Source organism: Hirundo rustica, chromosome 16 (genome assembly GCF_015227805.2).
Source record: "Hirundo rustica isolate bHirRus1 chromosome 16, bHirRus1.pri.v3, whole genome shotgun sequence".
Taxonomy (NCBI): domain Eukaryota; kingdom Metazoa; phylum Chordata; class Aves; order Passeriformes; family Hirundinidae; genus Hirundo; species Hirundo rustica.
The window spans coordinates 13,541,696-13,569,239 of record NC_053465.1 but is presented as its reverse complement, the minus strand read 5'-3'; the positions used below and the strand labels follow the sequence as shown (position 1 = coordinate 13,569,239).

Sequence of the window (27,544 nt, the reverse complement as noted above, 5' to 3'; positions counted from 1 at the left end):
TCTGCCTCAGAGTACTCCTTCTCACAGTAGGTCACACCAGTCTGGCATGATTCCTATACAGCTGACATCCACTGCCACCAACAACAGGTCAATGCTTTGGGTGATCAATCTTTAATTAAGAATTGGTTTTGCTGACTTGAATAGAATTGCTTCTATAAATAACTCTGATCTGATGAAGATCTTTTTGTTTACTGTGATCATAATAAACTCTTTATTTGTCTATAAATATATTCTTCATCTTATGGAACACAGTTGTATAAAGGTTCAATTACACCTATACTATCCTTAAAAACAAACTATTGCTAAGACTGTAACTGCATCCAGCTGCACCCTGGCTCTTCTCCGAGAAGTTGAGGAAGCAGGGAGGGCCTTTCTGCACCTTGTGACTCAACAGGAGTGTCCTGCCTGCTCCCAGCACAGCTCTCCAGGTGGTCCTGCTGGTTCTGGGCCGCCTGTGACTGCAGCAGGGACACCTGAAAGAGGCACAAGGCGCAGCTCAGACAAGCCCATGCTGGCAGGAGCAGCCGCAGCCCCACGGTACCGGCTGTCGGGGCAGACACAGCCTCCAGCTCCAGCCCTCACCAACACTCTGCCCTTGGGGAAGGGGAAAGGAACAGGCTCCCAGAGTGCCCCTGAACAGAGCTCAGATGATCAACAAGCTCAGTTCATGGCTCGAAAACCCTTCCCACGTACATCCCTCAGCCACCACAGGTCTATTAGAGAGAGTTCTAACAGCATGTAGGAACCCAACTCTGATTTCCAAAGCCCAAACTTAGGCCACTGACCCCTTTCTCCACAGGCTGTGCCTCAGCATGAGGGCTACTGCTCCCCTGAGCTACTGGAGGATTCATCTTCTTGAGACGATGACGTAGTCTCCTGGTCAGAGTCAGAGACACGCAACTTTATGTAGTCTGGGAGGAACACTCTCTTAAAACTTCTGATTCTTCTTCCTTCAGGTTTCACCTGTACATTGGATGGGAGACAGGGTGAGAGAAACCAGTCAGCAAACACAGAGCAAAAGGAACTCTGGGCATCAAAGCAAGGAGATCTCTGCTCTGAGACCCTGAATTGCACCAGACAACACTGGGGACAAAAATCTCTCTCTGAGGGCTGTGCAAGAGAGGCCAGTGTGTGTCTGGGGACACGGGGCCAGGGAGGGAGGCAACAGAGTGAAGGTGCCTTTGTGAAAGCCACAGGCTGCCACAAGAGAGAGAACAAACAAAAGCGTGTGCCCACAGCAGGCACAGGGAGAGGCAAGGGAACAAGCAGAGGTCTCCAAAGCACTGCCTGGCCAAACATGTTGTGTCCCAGAGGAGCCTGAGGCTCTGCACAGGCAGCCCACTTTACCAGCTCGCCAGTTCTCCTGGGCTCAGTGGTTGATTCACGCTTCTCTGTCTTGACTTCTGCTGATGTTGCAACCAGATCCTGCACACATTCCACGCCCTCCCTGGAGTGCTCTGACACCTGCTTCCCTTCTGCTCCAACAGCCTGCTGAGTATTCAGAAGGGAGATGATTCCCTTATTTCAAACACCACAAAAGCTGTCCCTCAGAAACCTCCATCTCAGGAAGCATCCTCAAAGCACCAACAGTGCAGCTGCTGGTCAGCCCTCTTGGTACAAAACTCTGCTCACTTTAGTCCATCCCACTGCTCTCCTGCTCCATGCCTTTGCAAACAGAATCCAAAATTCCATGTGTTAACTCCCCTTGTGTGGACATGTGAGAAGCAGCTCCCCATGCCCAGATTTTCATTCCCTGCAGTCTGGCCAACGGGTGTGGATTTTGACCTCTTTTGTCTAGAGTTTCCATGGCACCACCCCTGAGAGCCCCACTGCCCTCTCGGAGCAGCAATGGCCAGATCAGTCTGTCATTCTCTGCTGCCACTCAGCACGAGTTCTCCCCTTGCACGCACACGTCCTTAGCTGGATCAGCACTTGGCTTTCCTCTCTTCTCTCCCCACTGGCTGCTCTCTGATGGCCAAGGCCAAACACCTTTCTATTAACAGCAAACTTGGTCTTCTCACACCCCTCCTTCCAGGTCCAGATATTTAGAAATATGAACATGGGTTCAGACACAAGGAATCACCCAAATCACTCAATGTCAAGAGAGACAGTGGGGACATTTAGAACTAAAGCTTCTAGGGCACAAAACTCTGTCATGGAGGAAAATCAGCAGCCCCAGCACTACCTGGCCTTATCATGACTACAACATCTTTTCCCCCTTAATCAGAACAATAAAATTAGACAAGTTAAACTGGAAAAAGGTGCTCCTTAGAACTGGTAACACAAGGTCCAATCATAGCCAGGAAATGGCCCTTTGTGGCATCTGCCAATCTCACCTGCACATCCTTCCTTTCTTTCTCCAGGATCTCCAATTTCCTCTTCAGGGATGGCACCTTCTGACAAAGAGTCACAGCCTCTTCCTGTCTTTCACTGGCCTCTTTCTCCATGGCAGTTTCTTGAGAGGTGTGTTTCTTTTCTGCCCTCTGCAAACCTGCAGCAGAAAAGGGGAAGGAGGAGAAGGGAAAAAGCAAAGGCAAACTGATGTGCATCTTGCAGACACAACAGCACTGTCTTCTCTGCCTGCCAGTGTTTGCCAGGCCCTAAACCCACAAGGACTCCAAAACTGACAGAAGTGAAGGAAACTTCCAGGCAGAGAGAAAAGCAGGAATGAAAGGGGCAAGGTTCAGAGCAATAGGAACATGTGTTTGCTCTTGGGCTTGTGCAGAGGGAGCAATCCAAAAAGACAAAGGAGCCGGGATGCCTGCACAGCCCTGCTGCAGAGAGGCCAATAGCCTGGAGGCTCTGGCAGGACCTGGAGTTTGGGGCAATTGAGCTGAGGCATCCAGCTACAGCTCCTTAGCACAGACAGGGCACCTGAAAGGCACCAGCTGTGCACAGGGTCAGCCACAGCACAGCCAGATGGCACTGCCAGCCACAGCATCCTTCTTGAGAAAAAGCTTTCACTGGCACTTGGATGGATAAATCTCCAACTGGTTGTTTTTCCCCTCTGCCATCTCTGGGCACTGCCCTTTTCCTCCCCATGGGATCAGAGGTGCCTGCTGGCAAAACAGGATGGGACAGGCAATGGATGGAAGAGGACAAAGCTGTACCTTGCTCCCTTTCCTCCAACTGTTTCAGCAGCTCCTTATTTTCGGCTTTTAGTTGGTCTCTCTGAGCTTTTGTCTTCTTCAGCTCCAGCTCTGCTGCCTTACACTGCATGGCCACGGCCTCTGCTCTTTCTTCAGAGCTCTGGAGCCTCACACGCAGCTCAGACACCTCAGTTTCCAGCACCTGCTTCTCTTCAGCTGCCTCACGATCTGCCTTCTGCCTCATAGCGTCCAGCTGGGCCCAGATCTGCAAGATGGATGCACAGAGCCTCAGGGACTGGGCTGCTCCTGAGGCTGCCGAGTGGGAAGCAGGGAGAGCAACATAGGAGAAATGACTTGACACAAGAAACACACAGGAAAGAGAAGGCACAGAAGCAAGGATTCCAATGGAGTCAAAGGGAGAGAAAACAGGGAAAGGGAGGCAATGGGCATCCTTGAGGCTGCAGCTCTGAACACCGGCTGAGCTGGCTGTGCTGGAAGTGCCCTCCCCAGCCTGCCATAGCCACGTCTGTGTCCCCACATTGCTCAGTGCCCGCCACAGGCACCAACTCTGTCTGGGACAACACTGCTAACAGAGGGACAGAGGAGCTCCAAAGGAGTCTGCTGCTGCTGCTGCTTCTCCTCCCAGATTTCCTGCTAGGACCCAGCAGACAATGGGGGAAAACATTGGCAGCACACACCAGATCCAGCCTTGGCCTCAGGGTGCAGCAGCAGCACAAGGCAGAACACAGCAGCAGTGGATGCTGCTGGGTGCTGCTGGGAGGGGAAAGAGGTTGGGGCCTCCAAGCCAAAGGTGGTGTTGTGTGTCACGGCAGAAGAGGATGCCAGTGCACTGCTGATCTGGGTGTTGAGCTCCTGCAGATCTCTCCTATATTTAGAACAGACCTTTTGGGCCTGCTGAAGAGTAGAACGAAGCTGAGACATCTGACTGTTGAGTGCCAGGTTCTCTTCTTCCAGCGTTCTGAGGCGAAGGTCCTTTTCCTCCAGGGACAGAATCAGCCTAGAAGGGAAGCATGCAAGTCATTACTACACGACATCACATTTTATAAACTCTTAGGACTTGCACCACCTCTGGGAGCACTGCTCGGTCTGATGAGGTTTGTCAAAACAACTTGGCTGTTTGTTCCCCCTGCAGTCACAGCCCAGCATGTGCCCACTCTGCTTTTGTTCCTGAAGGAACAGGGAGTTTCTCCCAACACGCTTTACCTTCTTGTCGAGATGGGAATGTGAGTACAAACCTAACAAAGTCTTGCCACGAAGACATTAGGGGAGAAGAACAATTTTCTTCTGACTGACCATGCTCCAAAACGGGGGGAGGTTTGGTCTACATGGAAGAGACATTTCCTTCCCCCATCTTGTATGTCCAGGTAGGAGGAGCAGCACCCTACAGCCAGGGGATCTCTGGGAAGTTCCCTAACATTTACCAGCACGCATCCTACTTTCAGCAGGAGAAACAAAGGCCAAAGGCACAAGTGGCAATGGAGGCTTGCAGCACAACCTGATGGAAGATGCAGAAACCTGCAAGAAGGCAAGCACGAGTGCCCTGCCTCTCCTGTGTCTTCTTCTTAGAAGAAGAATGCAGCGGCACTGAAGACTGGCAGGACGTGGTCAGCTGGAGGAGCCTCCCTAACCTTGGTCTTGTTTGTGGCATTCTTTGCACAGTCAGTAACGCCTGTGACTGTGGAGGGTGTCAGGGACCCTGCTTGACCCCCTCCAGGCACCCGGGCATATTTTATGAGGAACAATGCAACAAAGACATTCTTGTTTCTTGGCTGTCTCTGAGGACAATCTGGCCTAGGTCAGCAATCAGGGCCTTAGGATGGTTCTGGCCAGCAAAGGCATCAGATGCCAGGCTGATCCAGATCCCAAAGGCTTCAAGTTACAGGAGCCAAGGTGCAGCTGATGAATGGATCCAGCTCCATACACTACAGCTTGGGCAGTGTTAACGCACCCACCTAACCTAACAACACAACACTGCCTAGAGGGAAAGAGCTACCCCAAAAGTCTTGGTCTGCAGGAAAACTCTCACTGAAGGCTTAAAGGCAAGAAAATGAAACACAACATCCAGACAATGAGACGTGTCTGCATGGAGAGTTCAGAATCTGCCACTTCAGAAATGCTGCCAGAGCCCCTGGCAGGTGCCAAGATGGCAAAGAGGGAATCCATTCACCACAATGCAGAGTCCCACAGGCTTTCAGTTACCTGGCTTTTTCACTCTCTACGGCATTCACGGAAGCCTGCAGCTCTGAATTTTGCAGTGCTGCTTCTTCCCAATGACTCCTTTCCCTCTCCAAGTTCTGCAGGTGCACTTGCAGCTCCTTGTTCTGATGTTCTGCCTCCTCCAGCATCTTCTGGACATGCTCAACCTCCAACAGCTTCTGCCTTGACTCTTCCTGGGCCTCATTCACTTCTTGCTGGGCTCTCTGGACAGTTCTTTCCTGGGACTCTCGGGAGGCTGCCAGCTGAGATGTCAACTCTCCCACCTCCAGTCAATCAGAACACAGCAATCAGAGGCTACAGCCACAGCCCGTCACTGTCAGCCACAGCAGAGGCTGCTTGAAAGGCAGAGGACAACTTTCCATTGCTCCCTGCCCTGAGAGCACCAGATTCACAATGGATATGGACAACTTGCATCAGTCTCTGAGTGGCCCCCCAAAGGCACCTGAAACAGCCCTTCCAAACCAAGGCTCTCAAGAGGAGGCCAGCAGGAATCCATGCTGATGGTTGCTGGCCAACAGCCCAGAGGACTAGCCCAGCTGTCCAGGGCAGCAGCTGAGATTCAGCAGAGCCCTGAGTGTCCTTCAGAGCAGCTGCCATGGAGCTCCCAGAGCACAATGGATCACCCCATCAGCTGCTGCTCTGCCATGGGAAAGCAAGAAGGGCACAGACCCCTTGCTGGATGACGGCAGTGCCACTGCTGTTTCACTCACCTGCTTTTGTAGAGCCTCCCTCTGCTCAAGGAGGAGATTCATTTCCTCTTTGATGCCTTCTTGTTCTTCCTTGTGCCTCCTCTGTGCTGCCTGGATTTCACTCCAAGCTTCCTGTAGCTCACCTTGCAGCTCTGCCTTGATGGTCTGGCAACAAAATGCGGAGCAACTTCTGGAGACGTGCCCTCAGGCTCAGCCTTTTCCACTTGCTGTCTCAAAATCCCATTCCTTCAGCTACTTCCTTTGGCTTCTCTCCCCAGATCTGCTTCCACTGCAAGTCTCCTTTCCTGGGGCTGAGCTCTGGAGCTTACCAGGCTCTGTGCTCCCAAGGGCCTGAAGCAGCCCTTGCCTCCTTCATTCCCAGGAGCTGCCTTTTGTGCCCTTGTCCCTGCCCTGCATTCTGTTCCCTGCCTACGCAGGCTTACCTGCCCCTTCTCTTGCTGCTCCTTCACCTCCTGCCTGAGCTGCTGGACCTGCTGCCGGGCTTGGCTGAGCTCTCCCTGAGTTTGGAGCAGTGCCTCTGACAAAGCCCTCTTCTCCTTCTGCTCTCCCAGCAGGATCTGCACAGAAGAAAAGAGCAGAGGGATTCACACTTCTCCTGCACCATCTGTGTGGCAAGAGGCAAAGACTGATGGGCTCACGCACTCTCAGAGCACTCGGCTGCTGCTCCCGTGGGCCACTGCCTGCCCCAGGGGAGATACAGCTTCCCAGGAAGTGACTGAAAACACAGCCCAGAAGACATCTCTGGGTTACGGTTCAGAAATACTCCAGACGAGTCTTTAAGAAGATTTTTCCTCTTGTCAGCATTCCTGCTCTGCCCTCCCTGTGCCCACAAAAGCAAAGCCCTACAAACTCCCTTTGGCTCTGAACACCTACCAGTACACACCAAAAGGGGAGAGGAAAGATAGCAGTGAAGATACTCTGAAGTAAATCGTGGAAAAACAGAGCACAAGAGCAGCACACAAATCTCAACTGAAAGCTGATGTTTTTCTCCCTGGCTTCCAGTGAGGGGGCTCATTCCTGGTCCCAAAGAGAGCCCCGTTCACCTTTCACCTCCCCAGATTCAATGCAGAAGACACGGAGGGCATGCTCCACACAGCCCCATATCCTGCCATCTCCCACAGCTCCAGCCTTGCAAAAAATCACACCACTTCTCCTTTCACTATCGTTACCTTTTGCTTGGCATTCTCAAATCTACTTTGTTCCTCTTCTTGTTGGGCCTGCAAGGTGGCAACTTTCTGCCTCATCTCCAACAGCACCTTCTTGTGCTCCTGCTCTCTCTCGGCCTTCTCTCTTTCCCATTCCTCCAGTATCCCCTGCATCTCTGCACGGTGCCTTTCACGCTCACTTGCCTGAAGAGGGGAGGAGAAATTTGAAGGATGAAGTAAGTCCCAGGCATGCTCGTTGCTGAAAAAGGTGAAGCTTCATCCCTCCCACGAACCCCACCCTGAAAAGACAACAGCACTGCCTTTGTGCCCTCCAGAAACCATGTCCTGTCAGGGAATTCAAAAGGAGGCTCAGCACGTGCATGAATCAAGGACTCGTGGAATCATTTCTGATGGGAAAGACCTTCCCAGGCATTGAGTCCAACCACTCCGAAAAGGAGGTGTCACCTTCTCCTCTCCCATGTCCCAGTCACAAGAACTGAAGGATCAGGGACAAGAGGCCTGTTCCATTTACTTCCAGCCCAAAGCTGATCCATGTGCCCACCCTGGAAGCACAGCAAGAAAGGAAGCCTGTTCCCAGGCTCGCAGCCAGCAGCACTGTTGGTCTCTGCTCCATGCTGGCATCTGCTCCACGTGGGAGGTGGGACTCGGGGATGATCCTGCCCTGGGCTGCCTCGCTTTGGCTGGGCAGTGCCCAACTTGCTCTGGAACTCTCCTTTCACCCTCACTCATTCCATGGCTGCATTTCCTGTCCCTAGACCATCCTGACAGTCTTCAGGTGCCACCAAGTGCGAGCTGCTGGCTCTGCTGCCCGGCCCAGCAGCAGGAGGCCTCTGGCAGAGGATTGCTGCCCTTTAACATCCTCAGGCTCTGCTTGTGCTAAACCAACCCACAGAACCGGCTTGGACAATTCAGAAGCGTATTGTCCCCTACCAGGTCTTGCATGAGCTCCTTTATTTGCAGTTGCTGAGCAGCTTCCTGAAGCCTGAGGCTTTCATGATACTGCTGCTCTGCCTGCAAGAGCTGTTGAGCTGTGTCTTCCTGCTCCTGCCTCCTGAGAGCTCTCTCTGCTTCCAGCTCATGTTGCAGGCACTTCACTTGTCCTGCAAACATGACCAACAGCAAAAGTCAGAGTCTTTGCTGACTTTACTGACCTCAGGCCTTTTCAGTGCCTCCGGTCCCACCACTCCTCACAAGCCCTGTGCACAGAGGTGGCTTTACAGTAGCTTGCCTAGGCAGGGGCAGCACCACAAACAAAGCACACGAGGTTCTCACCTTCTATCACCTCCTTGGCCTGCATGACCGTGAGCACTTGAGCCTCCAGATGGTTTCTGGTGATCTCCAGCTGAGATATCTGCTGCTGAGCAGCAAACAGGCTGGATTCCAGGCTCTCCTTTGCTGACCTACAAGTTGCAAATACAGAGAGACATGACTTACTTGCTCCTGACACCCACGGGCAGTTACTCCAGGACAACATGGCTCAAGATCCCCACACCTGAGTATGATGGAAAAGGAGGCACATGGAAACTCATCCAGAGAAGACACATTTGGGCCATTTCAATGGCAAAGCTGGGCCCTCTGAGGGAGTGCCCAGGCCTTCCTCATGGCCTGGCACAGCACAGGCAGCCCAGCCCAACTGGACCTCAACAGCTCAGCCTTCACTTGCTGTTCCTGACCTAGGACAGCTGTGCCCAAACAGGCTGGGCCGATTAGCAAAAGCCCTGCCCCTGCTCACCCTTCTCTCATCAGCACTTCCAAGCTGCTCTGGAGGGAGACAGAACAGATTCTTTTCTTGGCTGAGTCCTGACATTTTAATGCTCTTGATAATGGACATGAAGGTACATCATCTTCCTGACACCCTGTCTTTAAAAGACTTCAGAACAACTTGGCATGATACAGGAAAATCTCATGGTCGTGGCAGCATGTGCAAAAGTTGGAACAGAGTGATTTCTGTCTGAACAACAACCACCTGAATGCTGAGACTGCAGCTCAAACTGTTGCAAGGTCAAGGAGTAGGCTTGCCACCTTTATTTTAGCATTGCTGGCTAAACAGGCAGTCGCCCAAGTGACTTGTCCTCCTTTACAGAGTGAGAGGGACCATCCAGAGGGACCTGGGCAGGTCTGGTAGGTGGGTGCCCATCAACAATCAGCAAGAATCCTCAGAGGCTCTTGAGAATTCCAAAGAGCTTTCCTGGCTGCTCTCTAACCAGCTCGAGGACCTGTCCCACACTTCTCAAGACTGTGCTTGGAAGCAGAAGGCCCCCAAGATTTTCAGCAGCAGCCTCTGGCTTGGTGCGACTCCCAACATCCCAAGGTAAGAGCCTGGAATGCTGAAGATGAATCTTCAGTTCCGAAGATCAGGATCATGTCAAGCTACTTGGTAAGGAATGAGGGATGTTCAATGGCCCAAAGAAGGAACCAAACCCAAGAGAAACTTGAGGTTTCACTCAGCATCTGCAAGGTTTAACTACTACTCAATTCAGGGCTGCGTGGCTTGCTTTTGTCTTCCCACAGGAGTGTGCTCAGTGGCACAAAAGGAGCCCAAGGCTGGCGAGAGCTTTGCTGGCTTCAGATGTCAGAAAAATAATTTTCACATTGTGTCTTTTTTGGTTTTTTTCCCTTGAGACTCTTGCATATTCTGTCCATGGAATGTAAAAACATGTGAAAAGGGTCTGCTCCCTGCCTTTACCTGCTCTCTGCCAGCTGCTTGGAAAGGTCATGTTGCTGCTGCTCCATGGCTGCCAGTTGGCCCTCAAGGGCAGCCTTCTCCTGGCCCAGCAGCTCCTTCTCTCTGCACACCTGGGCCAGTGCGTGCCCTTGGCCAGAGCATTCCTGGTGCAGCTGCTCCAGAGCCCTGCTCAATGACTCTTGCTCCTGGGAAACCTGGAAGTGGGATAAGGAACAGCTGGAGCCCTTCCTCAGGAGCCCTGGGCAGAGCCAGCCAGTGCCACCTCGCAGGCAGCCAGAGGACAAGGAGCACCTGTGCTCTGGGCTCCAAGTTTCACAGCATGTGCCCTATGCAGCTCAGGTAGCCTGGGCTCTAAAAGCACCAGGCACTGTTCCCTTGCAAGTGCTGTGTCAGGCCCTGCTGGCTTGCCTGGGACCAGACAGCTCCTTCCTAACAGACATCCCTACTCCAAACTCCCTCTTGTCACCCCAAATTACTGCATCTTCCACCAACGCCAAAACAATCTACTGTAAGCACCAGCAGGGCAGATGCTTTTCAGGCCGTAGTCCAAAACTCTGCTGCATTCAGTCCATCACTCTGCTCACCTGCTCCGTTCCTTCTCATACCAAATCGCCACATGTCGCCACCCCTCGTGTGGGCACAGGAGAAGCAGCTCCCCATGCCCACCTTTTGGCCTGGAGCAGATTTGAGCAGCAAGCTCCAGAGTTGTATCAGTCATTCCAGGCATGCCAGGAAACAATCTGGCACTCAGTGGTCTGTGGCTGGAGCCAGGCACACTGACAAAGGCTGCCTGCTGCAGCCCAGGCTGCTTTGCCCGAGCAGGCCTGGACTGACAGGGGTAGAGAGTCCCACCTCTCTATGGGAAACATCACTGGGATAATCCAGGCATATTGTTGTGGATTGAAGGTCACTGCCAGTGCCTACCTGGAGATGAGACTGGCCCATGCCTGTGCCAGGATCCCTTCCCTGCAGGATTGCTGAATCTTTCCTCAAAGTCCCTTTGGCCATTTCACTCTTACACAGAGCAGCACTCAGGACTTGAGCATTCTCTCTTCCTTCGAGTTCTCCTCTTCCTCTCTGTTTCAAAGTGGCAGCAGCCCCATGCTCCAAGTCTTCCTGCATGCCTTCCCTCTCCATTCCAGCCATTGGCTGGCTTATTTCATTCCAACTAGGAATGTGGGGTGCACGCATTTCATCCTTCTTTTCCAGATGTCTCATCTGCTGCTGGTACAATTCCCATTCATGCTGCCAAAACAAGGAGAAAAAGGGTCACTCATTCCCTCTCTGGGTTTGCTTTTCATACCAGATCTGGACTTCTGCTGCAGGGCAGGCACGCGCTGCCCCTCTCTCTCTGCCCCTCAGGATGCTGCAGACCTTTGCTGGGCCCTCCCTTGATGCTGCATCTTTCCCAGATCACTCAGCCCTTCCCAGATTCCTTTCTGCCTTTCCATGACCCCTTGCAGCTCCACTCGTGTTCCTTTGGGGAGGAGCTGCCAAAAGTGCAGCCAGGATTCCAAGTCTGTGCTAAGCAGGATTTAGGCAGTGGCGTGAGGATGTGCTCTCCATCAGGGAGGAAGGGAAGAGCAAACAGCCCCAGCACTTCATTCCATGGGGTTGGGCCAACAGCAGTGCTTTTTGACTAGAGTTTCCATGGCACCATCGCTGAGAGCCCCACTGCCCTCTCGGAGCAGCAATGGCCAGATCAGTCTGTCATTCTCTGCTGCCACTCAGCACGAGTTCTCCCTTTGCACGCACAGGTCCTAAGCTGGATCAGCACTTGGCTTTCCTCTCTTCTCTCCCCACTGGCTGCTCTCTGATGGCCAAGGCCAAACACCTTTCTATTAACAGCAAACTTGATCTTCTCACTCCTCCTTCCAGGTCCAGATATTTAGAAATATGAACATGGGTTTGGACACGATGAATTGCCTAAATCTCTCAATGTCAAGAGAGACAGTGGAGACATTTAGAACTGAAGCTCCTAGGGCACAAAACTCTGTCATGGAGGAAAATCAGCAGCCCCAGCACTACCTGGCCTTGTCATGACTACAACATCTTTTCCCCCTTAATCAGAACAATAAAATTAGACAAGTTAAACTGGAAAAAGGTGCTCCTTAGAACTGGTAATACAAGGTCCAATCATAGCCAGGAAATGGCCCTTTGTGGCATCTGCCAATCTCACCTGCACATCCTTCCTTTCTTTCTCCAGGCTCTCCAATTTCCTCTTCACGGATGGCACCTTCTGACAAAGAGTCACAGCCTCTTCCTGTCTTTCACTGGCCTCTTCCTTCAGGGCAATTTCTTGAGTGGTGTGTTTGTTTTCTGCCCTCCACAAATCTGCAGCAGAAAAGGGGAAGGAGGAGAAGGGGAAAAGTAAAGTAAAGGCAAACTGATGTGCATCCTGCAGACACAACAGCACTGTCTTCTCTGCCTGCCAGTGTTTGCCAGGCCCTAAACCCACAAGGACTCCAAAACTGACAGAAGTGAAGGAAACTTCCAGGCAGAGAGAAAAGCAGGAATGAAAGGGGCAAGGTTCAGAGCAATAGGAACATGTGTTTGCTCTTGGGCTTGTGCAGAGGGAGCAATCCAAAAAGACAAAGGAGCCGGGATGCCTGCACAGCCCTGCTGCAGAGAGGCCAATAGCCTGGAGGCTCTGGCAGGGCCTGGAGTTTGGGGCAATTGAGCTGAGGCATCCAGCTACAGCTCCTTAGCACAGACAGGGCACCTGAAAGGCACCAGCTGTGAACGGGGTCAGCCACAGCACAGCCAGATGGCACTGCCAGCCACAGCATCTTTCTTGAGAAAAAGCTTTCACTGGCACTTGGATGGATAAATCTCCAACTGGTTGTTTTTCCCCTCTGCCATCTCTGGGCACTGCCCTTTTCCTCCCCATGGGACCAGAGATGCCTGCTGGCAAAACAGGATGGGACAAGCAATGGATGGAAGAGGACAAAGCTGTACCTTGCTCACTTTTCCCCAATTCCTGCTTCTGCTCCTGATTGTGGGCCCTGAGGATATCCATCTGATCCCGTGTCTTCCTCAGCTCCAGCTCTGAGGATCTACACTGTATCTCCAAGGAAACAGCTTTGACAACCGACCTCTGGAGCGTCACACGTAGCTGGGACACCTCAGACTGCAGCGCATGCACAGAGTCCTTCAAGCTCTGTTCTGCTCGGGACTTCTCTAGCTCCTGCAGTAGCTGCTTCTCTCGAGCTGCCTGGGAAGCCACCATCTGCACTGCGGCCTGCAGGGCCTGGATCTGCAGGAGGGATGCACAGAACCTCAGGGACTAGGCTGCTCCTGAGGCTGCTGAGTGGGAAGCAGGGAGAGCAACAAAGGAGAAATGACTTGAAGCAAAAAACACACAGGAAAGAGAAGGCCCAGAAGCAAGGATTCCAATGGAGTCAAAGGGAGAGAAAACAGGGAAAGGGAGGCAATGGGCATCCTTGAGGCTGCAGCTCTGAACACCGGCTGAGCTGGCTGTGCTGGAAGTGCCCTCCCCAGCCTGCCATAGCCACGTCTGTGTCCCCACATTGCTCAGTGCCCACCACAGGCACCAACTCTGTCTGGGACAACACTGCTAACAGAGGGACAGAGGAGCTCCAAAGGAGTCTGCTGCTGCTGCTGCTTCTGCTCCCAGATTTCCTGCTGGGACCCGGCAGACAATGGGGGAAAACATCAGCAGCACACACCAGATCCAGCCTTGGCCTCAGGGTGCAGCAGCAGCACAAGGCAGAACACAGCGGCAGTGGATGCTGCTGGATGCTGCTGGGTGCTGCTGGGAGGGGAAAGAGGTTGGGGCCTCCAAGCCAAAGGTGGTGTTGTGTGTCACGGCAGAAGAGGATGCCAGTGCACTGCTGACCTGGGTGTTGAGCTCCTGCAGTCGTCCTGCACGAGTTGAAGAGGTCTGTTGGGCCTGCTGAAGAGTAGAACGAAGCTGAGACATCCAACTGTTGTGTGCCAGGTTCTCTTCTTCCAGCGTTCTGAGGCGAAGGTCCTTTTCCTCCAGAGACAGAATCAGCCTAGAAGGGAAGCATGCAAGTCATTACTACACGATACCACATTTTATAAACTCTTAGGACTTGCACCACCTCTGGGAGCACTGCTCGGTCTGATGAGGTTTGTCAAAACAACTTGGCTGTTTGTTCCCCCTGCAGTCACAGCCCAGCATGTGCCCACTCTGCTTTTGTTCCTGAAGGAACAGGGAGTTTCTCCCAACACGCTTCACCTTCTTTTCCAGATGGGAATGTGAGTACAAACCTAACAAAGTCTTGCCACGAAGACATTAGGGGAGAGGAACAATTTTCTTCTGACTGACCATGCTCCAAAACGGGGGGAGGTTTGGTCTACATGGAAGAGACATTTCCTTGCCCCATCTTGTATGTCCAGGTAGGAGGAGCAGCACCCTACAGCCAGGGGATCTCTGGGAAGTTCCCTAACATTTACCAGCACCCATCCTACTTTCAGCAGGAGAAACAAAGGCCAAAGGCACAAGTGGCAATGGAGGCTTGCAGCACAACCTGATGGAAGATGCAGAAACCTGCAAGAAGGCAAGCACGAGTGCCCTGCCTCTCCTGTGTCTTCTTCTTAGAAGAAGAATGCAGCGGCACTGAAGACTGGCAGGACATGGTCAGCTGGAGGAGCCTCCCTAACCTTGGTCTTGTTTGTGGCATTCTTTGCACAGTCAGTAGTGCCTGTGACTGTGGAGGGTGTCAGGGACCCTGCTTGACCCCCTCCAGGCACCCGGGCATATTTTATGAGGAACAATGCAACAAAGACATTCTTGTTTCTTGGCTGTCTCTGAGGACAATCTGGCCTAGGTCAGCAATCAGGGCCTTAGGACGGTTCTGGCTAGCAAAGGCATCAGATGCCAGGCTGATCCAGATACCAAAGGCTTCAAGTCACAGGAGCCAAGGTGCAGCTGATGGATGGATCCAGCTCCATACACTGCAGCTTGGGCAGAGTTAACGCACCCACCTAACCTAACAACACAACACACACCCTAGAGGGAAAGAGCTACCCCAAAAGTCTTGGTCTGCAGGAAAACTCTCCCTGAAGGCTTAAAGGCAAGAAAATGAAACACAACATCCAGACAATGAGACGTGTCTGCACGGAGAGTTCAGAATCTGCCACTTCAGAAATGCTGCCAGAGCCCCTGGCAGGTGCCAAGATGGCAAAGAGGGAATCCATTCACCACAATGCAGAGTCCCACAGGCTTTCAGTTACCTGGCTTTTTCACTCTCTACGGCATTCACGGAAGCCTGCAGCTCTGAATTTTGCTGTGCTGCTTCTTCCCAATGACTCCTTTCCCTCTCCAAGTTCTGCAGGTGCACTTGCAGCTCCTTGTTCTGATGTTCTGCCTCCTCCAGCATCTTCTGGACATGCTCAACCTCCAACAGCTTCTGCCTTGACTCTTCCTGGGCCTCATTCACTTCTTGCTGGGCTCTCTGGACAGTTCTTTCCTGGGACTCTCGGGAGGCTGCCAGCTGAGATGTCAACTCTCCCACCTCCAGTCAAACAGAACACAGCAATCAGAGGCTACAGCCACAGCCTGTCACTGTCAGGCACAGCAGAGGCTGCTTGAAAGGCAGAAGACAACTTTCCATTGCTCCCTGCCCTGAGAGCACCAGATTCACAATGGATATGGACAACTTGCTTCAATCTCTAAGTGCCCCCCCCCAAAGGCACCTGAAACAGCCCTTCCAAACCAAGGCTCTCAAGAGGAGGCCAGAAGGAATCCATGCTGATGGTTGCTGGCCAACAGCCCAGAGGACTAGCCCAGCTGTCCAGGGCAGCAGCTGAGATGCAGCAGAGCCCTGAGTGTCCTTCAGAGCAGCTGCCATGGAGCTCCCAGAGCACGATGGATCACCCCATCAGCTGCTGCTCTGCCATGGGAAAGCAAGAAGGGCACAGACCCCTTGCTGGATGACGGCAGTGCCACTGCTGTTTCACTCACCTGCTTTTGTAGAGCCTCCCTCTGCTCAAGGAGGAGATTCATTTCCTCTTTGATGCCTTCTTGTTCTTCCTTGTGCCTCCTCTGTGCTGCCTGGATTTCACTCCAAGCTTCCTGTAGCTCACCTTGCAGCTCTGCCTTGATGGTCTGGCAACAAAATGCGGAGCAACTTCTGGAGACGTGCCCTCAGGCTCAGCCTTTTCCACTTGCTGTCTCAAAATCCCATTCCTTCAGCTACTTCCTTTGGCTTCTCTCCCCAGATCTGCTTCCACTGCAAGTCTCCTTTCCTGGGGCTGAGCTCTGGAGCTTACCAGGCTCTGTGCTCCCAAGGGCCTGAAGCAGCCCTTGCCTCCTTCATTCCCAGGAGCTGCCTTTTGTGCCCTTGTCCCTGCCCTGCATTCTGTTCCCTGCTACGCAGGCTTACCTGCCCCTTCTCTTGCTGCTCCTTCACCTCCTGCCTGAGCTGCTGGACCTGCTGCCGGGCTTGGCTGAGCTCTCCCTGAGTTTGGAGCAGTGCCTCTGACAAAGCCCTCTTCTCCTGCTCTCCCAGCAGGATCTGCACAGAAGAAAAGAGCAGAGGGATTCACACTTCTCCTGCACCATCTGTGTGGCAAGAGGCAAAGACTGATGGGCTCACGCGCTCTCAGAGCACTCGGCTGCTGCTCCCGTGGGCCACTGCCTGCCCCAGGGGAGATACAGCTTCCCAGGAAGTGACTGAAAACACAGCCCAGAAGACATCTCTGGGTTACGGTTCAGAAATACTCCAGATGAGTCTTTAAGAAGATTTTTCCTCTTGTCAGCATTCCTGCTCTGCCCTCCCTGTGCCCACAAAAGCAAAGCCCTACAAACTCCCTTTGGCTCTGAACACCTACCAGTACACACCAAAAGAGGAGAGGAAAGATAGCAGTGAAGATACTCTGAAGTAAATCTTGGAAAAACAGAGCACAAGAGCAGCACACAAATCTCAACTGAAAGCTGATGTTTTTCTCCCTGGCTTCCTGTGAGGGGGCTCATTCCTGGTCCCAAAGAGAGCCCCGTTCACCTTTCACCTCCCCAGATTCAATGCAGAAGACACGGAGGGCATGCTCCACACAGCCCCATATCCTGCCATCTCCCACAGCTCCAGCCTTGCAAAAAATCACACCACTTCTCCTTTCACTATCATTACCTTTTGCTTGGCATTCTCAAATCTAGTTTTCTCCTCTTCTTGTTGGGCCTGCGAGGTGGCAACTTTCTGCCTCATCTCCAACAGCACCTTCTCGTGCTCCTGCTCTCTCTCGGCCTTCTCTCTTTCCCATTCCTCCAGTATCCCCTGCATCTCTGCACGGTGCCTTTCACGCTCACTTGCCTGAAGAGGGGAGGAGAAATTTGAAGGATGAAGTCCCAGGCATGCTCCTTGCTGAAAAAGGTGAAGCTTCATCCCTCCCACGAACCCCACCCTGAAAAGACAACAGCACTGCCTTTGTGCCCTCCAGAAACCATGTCCTGTCAGGGAATTCAAAAGGAGGCTCAGCACGTGCATGAATCAAGGACTCGTGGAATCATTTCTGATGGGAAAGACCTTCCCAGGCATTGAGTCCAACCACTCCGAAAAGGAGGTGTCACCTTCCCCTCTCCCATGTCCCAGTCACAAGGACTGAAGGATCAGGGACAAGAGGCCTGTTCCATTTGCTTCCAGCCCAAAGCTGATCCATGTGCCCACCCTGGAAGCACAGCAAGAAAGGAACCCTGTTCCCAGGCCCGCAGTCAGCAGCACTGTTGGTCTCTGCTCCATGCTGGCATCTGCTCCACGTGGGAGGTGGGACTCGGGGATGATCCTGCCCTGGGCTGCCTCGCTTTGGCTGGGCAGTGCCCAACTTGCTCTGGAACTCTCCTTTCACCCTCACTGATTCCATGGCTGCATTTACTGTCCCAGGACCATCCTGACAGTCTTCAGGCGCCACCAAGTGCGAGCTGCTGGCTCTGCTGCCTGGCCCAGCAGCAGGAGGCCTCTGGCAGAGGATTGCTGCCCTTTAACATCCTCAGGCTCTGCTTGTGCTAAACGAACCCACAGAACCGGCTTGGACAATTCAGAAGCGTATTGTCCCCTACCAGGTCTTGCATGAGCTCCTTTATTTGCAGTTGCTGAGCAGCTCCCTGAAGCCTGAGGCTTTCATGACACTGCTGCTCTGCCTGCAAGAGCTGTTGAGCTGTGTCTTCCTGCTCCTGCCTCCTGAGAGCTCTCTCTGCTTCCAGCTCATGTTGCAGGCGCTTCACTTGTCCTACAAACATGACCAACAGCAAAAGTCAGAGTCTTTGCTGACTTTACTGACCTCAGGCCCTTTCAGTGGCTCCAGTCCCACCACTCCTCACAAGCCCTGTGTACAGAGGTGGCTTTACAGCAGCTTGCCTAGGCAGGGGCAGCACCACAAACAAAGCACACGACGCTCTCACCTTCTATCACCTCCTTGGCCTGCATGACCGTGAGCACTTGAGCCTCCAGATGGTTTCTGGTGATCTCCAGCTGAGATATCTGCTGCTGAGCAGCAAACAGGCTGGATTCCAGGCTCTCCTTTGCTGACCTACAAGTTGCAAATACAGAGAGACATGACCTGCTTGCTCCTGACACCCACGGGCAGTTACTCCAGGACAACATGGCTCAAGATCCCCACACCTGAGTATGATGGAAAAGGAGGCACATGGAAACTCATCCAGAGAAGACACATTTGGGCCATTTCAATGGCAAAGCAGGGCCCTCTGAGGGAGTGCCCAGGCCTTCCTCATGGCCTGGCACAGCACAGGCAGCCCAGCCCAACTGGACCTCAACAGCTCAGCCTTCACTTGCTGTTCCTGACCTAGGACAGCTGTGCCCAAACAGGCTGGGCCCATGAACAAAAGCCCCGCCCCTGCTCACAGCCCTTCTCTAATCAGAGCTTCCAAGCTGCTCTGGAGGGAGACAGAACAGATTCTTTTCTTGGCTGAGTCCTGATGTTTTTATGCTCTTGATAATGGACATGAAGGTACATCATCTTCCTGACACCCTGTCTTTAAAAGATTTCAGAACAACTTGGCATGATACAGGAAAATCTCATGGTCATGGCAGCATGTGCAAAAGTTGGAACAGAGTGATTTCTGTCTGAACAACAACTACCTGAATGCTGAGACTGCAGCTCAAACTCTTGCAAGGTCAAGGAGTAGGCTTGCCACCTTTATTTTAGCACTGCTGGCTAAACAGGCAGTCGCCCAAGTGACTTGGGCGACCTCCTTTACAGAGTGAGAGGGAGCATCCAGAGGGACCTGGGCAGGTTTGGCAGGTGGGTGCCCATCAACAATCAGCAAGAATCCTCAGAGGTTCTTGAGAATTCCAAAGAGCTTTCCCGGCTGCTCTCTAACCATCTCGAGGACCTGTCCCACACTTCTCAAGACTGTGCTTGGAAGCAGAAGGCCGCCAAGATTTTCAGCAGCAGCCTCTGGCTTGGTGCTACTCCCAACATCCCAAGGTAAGAGCCTGGAATGCTGAAGATGAATCTTCAGTTCCAAAGATCAGGATCATGTCAAGCTACTTTGTAAGGAATGAGGGATGTTCAATGGCCCAAAGAAGGAACCAAACCCAAGAGAAACTTGAGGTTTCACTCAGCATCTGCAAGGTTTAACTACTACTCAATTCAGGGCTGCGTGGCTTGCTTTTGTCTTCCCACAGGAGTGTGCTCAGTGGCACAAAAGGAGCCCAAGGCTGGCGAGAGCTTTGCTGGCTTCAGATGTCAGAAAAATAATTTTCACATTGTGTCTTTTTGGTTTTTTTTCCCTTGAGACTCTTCCATATTCTGTCCAGGGAATGTAAAAACATGTGAAAAGGGTCTGCTCCCTGCCTTTACCTGCTCTCTGCCAGCTGCTTGGAAAGGTCATGTTGCTGCTGCTCCATGGCTGCCAGTTGGCCCTCAAGGGCAGCCTTCTCCTGGCCCAGCAGCTCCTTCTCTCTGCACACCTGGGCCAGTGCGTGCCCTTGGCCAGAGCATTCCTGGTGCAGCTGCTCCAGAGCCCTGCTCAATGACTCTTGCTCCTGGGAAACCTGGAAGTGGGATAAGGAACAGCTGGAGCCCTTCCTCAGGAGCCCTGGGCAGAGCCAGCCAGTGCCACCTCGCAGGCAGCCAGAGGACAAGGAGCACCTGTGCTCTGGGCTCCAAGTTTCACAGCATGTGCCCTATGCAGCTCAGGTAGCCTGGGCTCTAAAAGCACCAGGCACTGTTCCCTTGCAAGTGCTGTGTCAGGCCCTGCTGGCTTGCCTGGGACCAGACAGCTCCTTCCTAACAGACATCCCTACTCCAAACGCCCTCTTGTCACCCCAAATTACTGCATCTTCCACAACTCTCACTTGGAAAAAACCAAAATTTCTATCAGGATCTATTTAAGTGCTGGACATTTTCAGGAAGGTTGGGGAAAGGATTTTGCTTTATGAAGCAAGGGAAATTATACAGTATTTCCCCTTGTAGAACAAGGGCCACATCCAAATGTCACCTCCTCCATTTTTCAGACCAGCTCTCTGCAATGAGGGCATGCTTGGCAGGGAAAGGCTCTTGTGGTAAGTCCGTTTTTAGTGACTGATGGAAGCCTGGCTGATGTGGCCAATGCAGACTCTTCTTGTGCAGCAGTTCACACCAACAAGACCGCTTTCTTGTCTTACACAAAGAAGGTGACTAATGGCCTTGCTGGTATTCAAGCCTGAGAACTAGGCCGTGTTTTTCAGCTCTTCTCTTCAAAAGCAAAACCTCTGCTGTGTACTTGCCAAACCTACCACATACCCCAGAACTGAGACTGTCTGACAGAGACCATCAGAAACAAACCCTTCTCTTGCAGCTATCCTGTAATCCTGACCTCCCCTGGTACAACTTGGGGCCGTTTCCTCTTGTCCTGTCCCTTGTTCCCATGGGAGCAGAGCCTGACCCTCACCTGGCTGCACCTTCCTGCCACAGGGAGTTGTAAAGAGCAAGAAGGTGCCCCTGAGCCTCCTTTTCTCCAGGCTGATCCCCCCAGCTCCTTCAGCTGCTCCTCATCACACCTGTGCTCCAGACCCATCCCCAGCTCCCTTCCCTGTTTTAGAGGCTCTGTGGCTGCCCAGAGCAACAAATTTTGCAGAAGCAGACAACACTTTGCTCAGGAACATGCATTTCCCTGGCTAAGAAATGCATATGTCATCTTGAGCCTGGTGTGCACAGCAGTGTCCCTGTCTTCTACTGCCAGGAACAGTATCTGGGCTGATCTGCTTGGCACAACTCCCAGTCCCACAGGTGCTGCCTAGGAATAAGGTGTCCAGAGCCATGGTAATAGCATCCTTCTCTTGCTCCAGCAGATCCTGTGGGAGCTGCAATTCCTCCAAGGTCTGCCTCTTGACTTCCCGCTCGCTCTGCGGTTGTGGATCTTCTCCCTCGAGTGCAGCCAAGTCCTCCATTGTACAAGAAGGGGCAAGACAAGTTTCCAACAGAAAACCAGTCTCATTTCCAAAACCAACCTTCATCCTGTCCTGCTGCTCTGCCTTTTCTGCCTGGGCTGTCGCTTCCTTCCGTTGCTTGGTGTTCTTCTGATGCAGACACAAGGCTCCTGGCTCTGGGATTCCAGTGCATTGCTGCAGCATTTTCTTGCTCTTCTCTAAGTTTTCACAGTCACTGCAGAGGCAAGGCTCAGTCAGAAGGACAAAGAGGCCTGGAGAGTCGCCAATCCCATTTTCAGCACTCCAGGATGGAGCAGGGGGCAGTGGGCTAAGGAAGACCTTGCTCTTTCCCTTCCAAGGAAATCCTCCAGAGGCAAAGGGAAAGGAAGGCAGGATTTTGCCTTCCTTCAGTGAGAAGCAGTGGCTGGGCAGGGGCACACAAAGAACAGAATTCAGGGAAGCAGACTGGCGAGAAGAAGGCGTCTTCAATTCCAAATGGCTGTGCACCTCCCAGACAGCTTTGAGAGTCACAGTAGAGCATGAAAAACTCAGACAGGATGATGCTTGAGAGCTACACTGAGGACTACGTATGGCAGGATGGGTGACTTCACCCAGGACACCTCTGAACTCCCAGACCTGGAAGCAGATTTCCTGCAGAATGCAGGAGGACGAGTGGTTGTCCTGGGTTGGCACAGTTTAGTTTTTAATTAGGGAGGAATGAGGAATGTTTTTCCCTGTCAGATCCTTGGAACTGCTTTAGAATGGACAGGGATCTATCAGAAGGCTAGTCTGGGATATTGGCATCTGTTTTGGCGACTGAGAATATCAAATGCGACTTTGGGCAGTACCCGTATATAAACCCTGACTTGTGGCAGGTCAGCCCTTTTCCCCCTGGTTGGCATAACGGGTAACATCGAGTTGGGGCCTGCTGCCCCACCCCCCGCCCCCCCTTTGGGGTTGGAAGCTGGCCCCGAGGCCTGGTCAGGCTCCTGATAAAAGCTATGGGCCCCGTTTAGGCCGACGCCGCCCCGATTGTCACCGAGGGGTGGGCAGAGTTTCCAGCCGCCCCCCCTGCCTTGGTGATTCCAGACTGAGAAAGAAAAGAGTGGAGGGAGGAAACCAGGGACTGGCCTAGTTGTAGCTGGGGAGAGAAGGAGCCTGCTGCTGGCAGAGAGCACATGGCCACTGCAGGCCTGGGCAGATTTAATCCTTTCCTGGCAACATGAAGCCTAAAAGGCCTAACCCTTCCCTGAGAGAAAAGAAAGGGACAGAGTGAACATAGAGAAGAAACAGCATGAAGTCAGTGGAGTGAGAGTGAAAGGACTATTGGGACAAGGGATTGAGGAGTCTGCCATTCCATTTTAGGCTGGACTTCTTCTTGAGCCATGGAAATGAACTTTGTATGTAAATTATCCCTTTAAATCATGGAAAATATATCCATTTGGGGAGATGATTGTTTAGATTTGATTTGAGCAAAGGTGTTTGTGATAGACTAAGTGATATTAATCCCATAAGATGCTCAGAGATGGAGATGAGAAGCTCGCTGCGCCAGTGAAGAAGTGAGAAGATATCTCTGTTCCTTGAGATGAAGAATCCTTTGCCTCTGGAGTTATTAATCTTTAAAAGCTGACACCCCAATCTGCAAAAGTCTAAGACCCATGACCCATAAGCCGCTTGGGAAACTGCTAATGTGAGGGGTCACGAAAGCAGGTTTCCCTGGGCAGCTGTTTTTGTGACAGTTAAAACCCACAAGAGAACAGTTCTAGGTTGTCAGTGGGATCTGTGACTCTAAGAGACACTCCTCTCCTAAAGAATTGATGAAAGACTATTTTTAAATGGTGAAATTGTCAGAAAATCACAGGTTTTGTCTCTTTATGTTGTTTGTGGGAAAGTTAGCAGTTGGTAGGTGGAGAGAAGAGTGGTTTAAAAGTCTCATTCTGTTTTGCTGTTTTGTTTTAGTTTTTTCCCAACTATTATTTTCCATTCTTTTAGTGTGTGTTAATAAAACTATTTGTTTATTTTTAAGCTTGAGCCTGCTTTGCTTTTTCTCCCAATCTTTCTCCCACAAGAACAGAGTGAACACTAAGACCGCTACACTAAATTTGGCAACCAGAATTTAAGGAATGTGAAACCACTATATCCATTGGTGTTTCAGCCCGGGAATTGAATTAAAACCATTACAAAGGGGAAATTCTCACCTTCTGATTTCCTCCATCAGACAATCTAGGTACTCCCAGTAGCTTCCGACTGTCTGGCCTTTCTCCTCCATTTGCTGAGAACGTTGCTGCAAGCGCTCACAATTCTCTGTGGCTTCGCGAATCTATTCAAAGGGATATTGTGAATCAGTGGATGCCAGAGTTGAGAGGGTGCTCCCAGAATTGTCAGTGCAGATGATGGAATTGGCCATGCTGTCACTGTTGTCTAACAGCACCTGAAAGCCCACATCCATCTGTTATCCATCAGGTATTCTGTTCCTATTCCAAAGTACCCCTGAGATGCCTCTTCTGATCCCACGAGGACCAGTTTCAAAATCCCAGCCAGCTCAGCACAGTTTACTCACCACAGGTGCTTCTGAGGAGCGTCCTCGGTGAGAAAGCCCTCGAGCTCCCTGGAAGAGCACAGGGAAGAGCACACTCAGACTGCATGGCTGCCCCTGAGGCAGTTGCCTCTAAGTGCTTCCCAGCCTGTCCCAGAGCACAGCAATTCCAGCTGAGCTCTTCCTCCCCTCCTGGGGAATATTTTCAGCCCAGTAGTTTGACAGCAGCACAAATGAACGTGCTGGAAGGTGTCTCATCGCTTCTAAGAACACCAGAAGGGGAATTGCCCAGAGCCCCATCCAGCCTGGCCTTGAACACTCCCAGGCATCCAGGGGCAGACACAGCTTCTCTGGGCAACCAGTGCCAGGGCTTCAGCACCCTCATGGGGAGAATTCCCTCCCAATATCCCTTCTACCCCTGCTCTGTCTCAGTGGCAGACCACTGCCCCTTGTCCTGTCCCTGCAGGCTCCTGGATTAAGTCCCTCTCGAGCTCTCTTGCAGCCACTCCATGCATTGGAAGAGGCTCTAAGTTCATCCTAGAACATTCTCCATCTGGACAGCCTCAACTCTTGTGTCCTTTCTCCCTGGCACAGGTGCTCCAGCATCTTCCTGTTATCCCAGTGGCCACCTCTAGGCCTCTGGGGATCATCTCAGACATGCCTGGGAGAAACCCATTCTTGCCTCTGGGAAGCACTGATGCTGTGCTGTAAACTGGGCTAAGGGGAAGGCAATGAAAAGCTGCTCCCTTGTTCGTGCCCACGGCCTCCAGTGGGACAAGGACAGAGGGGGAGATGTGGGGTGCTCTGGGATAGCCAGGAGGCCCCCATTCCCTCCCAGGCCTGTCCCCACGGTGAGCACCAAAGCTGCTGCAGCTCTGGAACAGCCAGCTGCTGATCCCTTGCTATTCCCAAAGGGAACTGTTCTGCGAGGCCCAGCCCAGGCCCACCCAGGCCCCCGCAGGGCTTGGGACAAGGAGAGCAGTGGTTTTCTCACTTACCCGTCGAGTCTCCATCTGCCCCTTGACACGAGCAGTGACCAAACACCAGCGTCCAAAAGTGCTTGGCCTTTGAGGGATCTAAATCTAAGTGTTCAAAGGCCTTTAGCCTTTGCAGAGTTTAAACCCAGGTGTCCAAAGGCCCTTGGCCTTTGCAGGGTCTAAACCCAAGTGTCCAAAGGCCTTTGGCCTTTGCAGGGTTTAAACCCAGGTGTCCAAAGGCCCTTGGCCTTTGCAGGGTCTAAACCCAAGTGTCCAAAGGCCTTTGGCCTTTGCAGGGTGTAAACCCAGTTGTTCAAAGGCCTTTGGCCTTTGCAGGGTCTAAACCCAGTTGTCCAAAGGATGTGTCCCTTGGCAGAGTCTAAACCCAAATAGCCAAAGGCCTGTGTAGGGTCTAAACCCCAATCTCCAAAGGCCCTTGGCCTTTGCAGGGTCTAAACACCAGTATCGAAAGGTCGTTGGCCCTTGCAGGGTCAATAGCACACAATCAAAATGCCGTTGGCCTTTGCAAAGTCCAAGCCGCAATGGTCACGAGCTGTTGACAGCTCCAGGGTCCAAACCCCAATAGCCAGGAGCTGTTGATTGTTGCCAAGGTCCAACCTCCAACATTCCATGGCCTGTTGACGGTTGCCAGGGTGTGAAGCCCAGCATTCCGGGGGCTGTTGGACAGGCCGTCCCTGGCTCTTCCCCCATCCCAAGAGCTGCAGTGTTTAAGGCTCATAAAATAGATTAAGAATCCTGCAACAGCCACGAGTGCATTTTTTTCCTCTGCTCTGTCTTTGACAATGTATCATTAGGTCTTCTAGGCAGAAGTGTTGCTTCTTTCATCAAAGATTCCTCACTAGGGGCAGACCAGGGGCAAGAGCATCTGCAGCCCCGCGATACTGGCTGTTGGGGCAGACACAGCCTGCAGCTCCAGCCCCTGGGGAAGGGGAAAGGAACAGGCTCCCAGAGTGCCCCTGAACAGAGCTCAGATGATCAACAAGCTCAGTTCACGGCTGGAAAACCCTTCCCATGTACATCCCTCAGCCACCACAGGGCTATTAGAGAGAGTTCTAACAGCATGTAGGAACCCAACTCTGATTTCCAAAGCCAAAACTTGGGCCACTGACCCCTTTGTCCACAGGCTGTGCCTCAGCACGAGGGCTGCTGCTCCTCCCCTGAGCTACTAGAGGAGTCTTCTACCTGAGCTGCTGCACAGCCACCCCAGATATGAGGGGAATGTGGTGCTTGGGGTTTTTTGGTGCTTTCTTGAGGAATTTTAGCACCCCAAGCCCCATTTTACACGTCCTCATTTTTAATTATACGTTAACTATGGCTTTAATGGATTTATATTTTTTCATATTTATTATGCTCAATTTTACTGAATTTCCTGGGATTCTTAAAGGAGTTTGGGGTTTTCTTTTGATTTTGCCACCTTTTAGTGCACCATCTGCCTTTTTCACCTTCCATTGTTTAAACATAACAAAAATATAGCCTTGAATATTTCATACTTATTCACATTTATTCCATTTTTGTCCATTTTGTTGAAATTTCAAGGTGGTTTTGAGGCTGTTTTGGATCATTTTTGGGTACCCCCCCCGGCAATTCCTGAGGGGAGTTTGTCTGAGGCGGGAGCTGCCCCGCCATTGTCAATCACTGAGAGGGGCTCGGCTGAGGCAGAACTTCTCCCTGCCCACCCCTCACCGATCGCTCTCGCCCCTGCCCTGCTTCCAGTGGACCCTTGTGGCTCTGAATTTTCCCCAGCTGCCACAGTCTGTGCTGCCTTATACTGGTTTATTCTCCTCCCTCCCCAGGTAGTGGAGCTCCAGAGCCCTCCAGCACCACCCCCCCAGAGCATAAAATTCACATCGCTAGATGAAAGCAGACAGAGGAGTCCTATAAAAGTACCTTGAGTCAAGCAAAAGGACAGCGTCCATAAGGCATGCGTCCAATGGGGTCTCTCTCAATTAGTTGGAGCAAGTAGCCTTCTTTTCTCCTCATTCCCTTTCTCCGTTGCCTGAGGTACTTGGGTGGTACCCGGGACTTCCTGATCTGCCAATCCATGTCCTCCCTTACTATGTGCCCTCTGTAAAACACATGATCCATGATCATTGCAACTAGCTAAATCAATTGATATTTTTTAGTAAGCTTTACCAATTGACATGGACTGCTCCTCAGCCAAGGTCATGCTAAACTCCTGAACATTGGCAAGAAGGACAAACACTTTATAGGATTGTGAGGGATGGGGTGATATTTTGCTGAGACCAAAAGGTTCTTAAGTTAAAGAATGAAAGCTGTTGACTCTATGTCTTGCTGTTTGTGGTTTGGATATGTTCTGGATGGTTCGATGGATGTTGCTGTGAGCTGGGAGAGGGGTGGGGTTGAAGACCTGACTAAAAACGCAGTAGGATGAGAGGGGAGGGGACAGAAAAGTAGGTGGTCGGAGAGAATGTCAGTTCCCGAGTATCCAGGTAATGGGAAAGGGGACAGGGACCACCCCGGTTGGGAAGGGCTATAATGTACCCATTTTATCGGAAGGTGTGTGTGTGTTCAGCTCCCAGGAGGGAGACCCTAGCCTGGCTCAGCTGAATCGGTACTAATGAACAGTTTTCTTTGGCTTCAACAACTTTGTCCCCGTTTCCTTGTATCTAAAAGTCACTTCATTTCTAACAGCATTACGAATATTAACTTCTTTGCCCAGGGCAGATTTAAAGCTAATTAGGGCCTCCCAAACTCCCATGTCACCTCCCTCAGCCTTCCAGAATGTTGACAGAGCCATCCCAAACCC

At 52.0% G+C, this 27,544-nt stretch overlaps 1 protein-coding gene across 1 annotated transcript; it reads right to left on the bottom strand.

Moving 5' to 3' along the window:
* Positions 1-277: 277 nt before the first annotated feature.
* LOC131378667 (centrosome-associated protein CEP250-like) lies at positions 278-24,792 on the bottom strand. Its single transcript, XM_058422753.1, has 27 exons — positions 24,778-24,792; positions 23,442-23,563; positions 21,325-21,478; positions 19,694-19,887; positions 18,273-18,400; positions 17,931-18,100; positions 17,008-17,187; positions 16,264-16,377; positions 15,843-15,986; positions 15,113-15,393; positions 13,749-13,908; positions 12,848-13,145; positions 12,069-12,223; positions 10,814-11,134; positions 9,890-10,083; positions 8,476-8,603; positions 8,134-8,303; positions 7,207-7,386; positions 6,460-6,594; positions 6,038-6,181; positions 5,310-5,590; positions 3,993-4,107; positions 3,111-3,354; positions 2,337-2,491; positions 1,348-1,491; positions 786-963; positions 278-473 (listed from the first exon to the last, which is right to left on the bottom strand). Exons 1-26 carry the CDS (start codon positions 24,790-24,792, stop codon positions 820-822), a joined length of 4,470 nt encoding a protein of 1,489 aa, XP_058278736.1. The 3' UTR covers positions 278-473; positions 786-819.
* Positions 24,793-27,544: the final 2,752 nt, after the last annotated feature.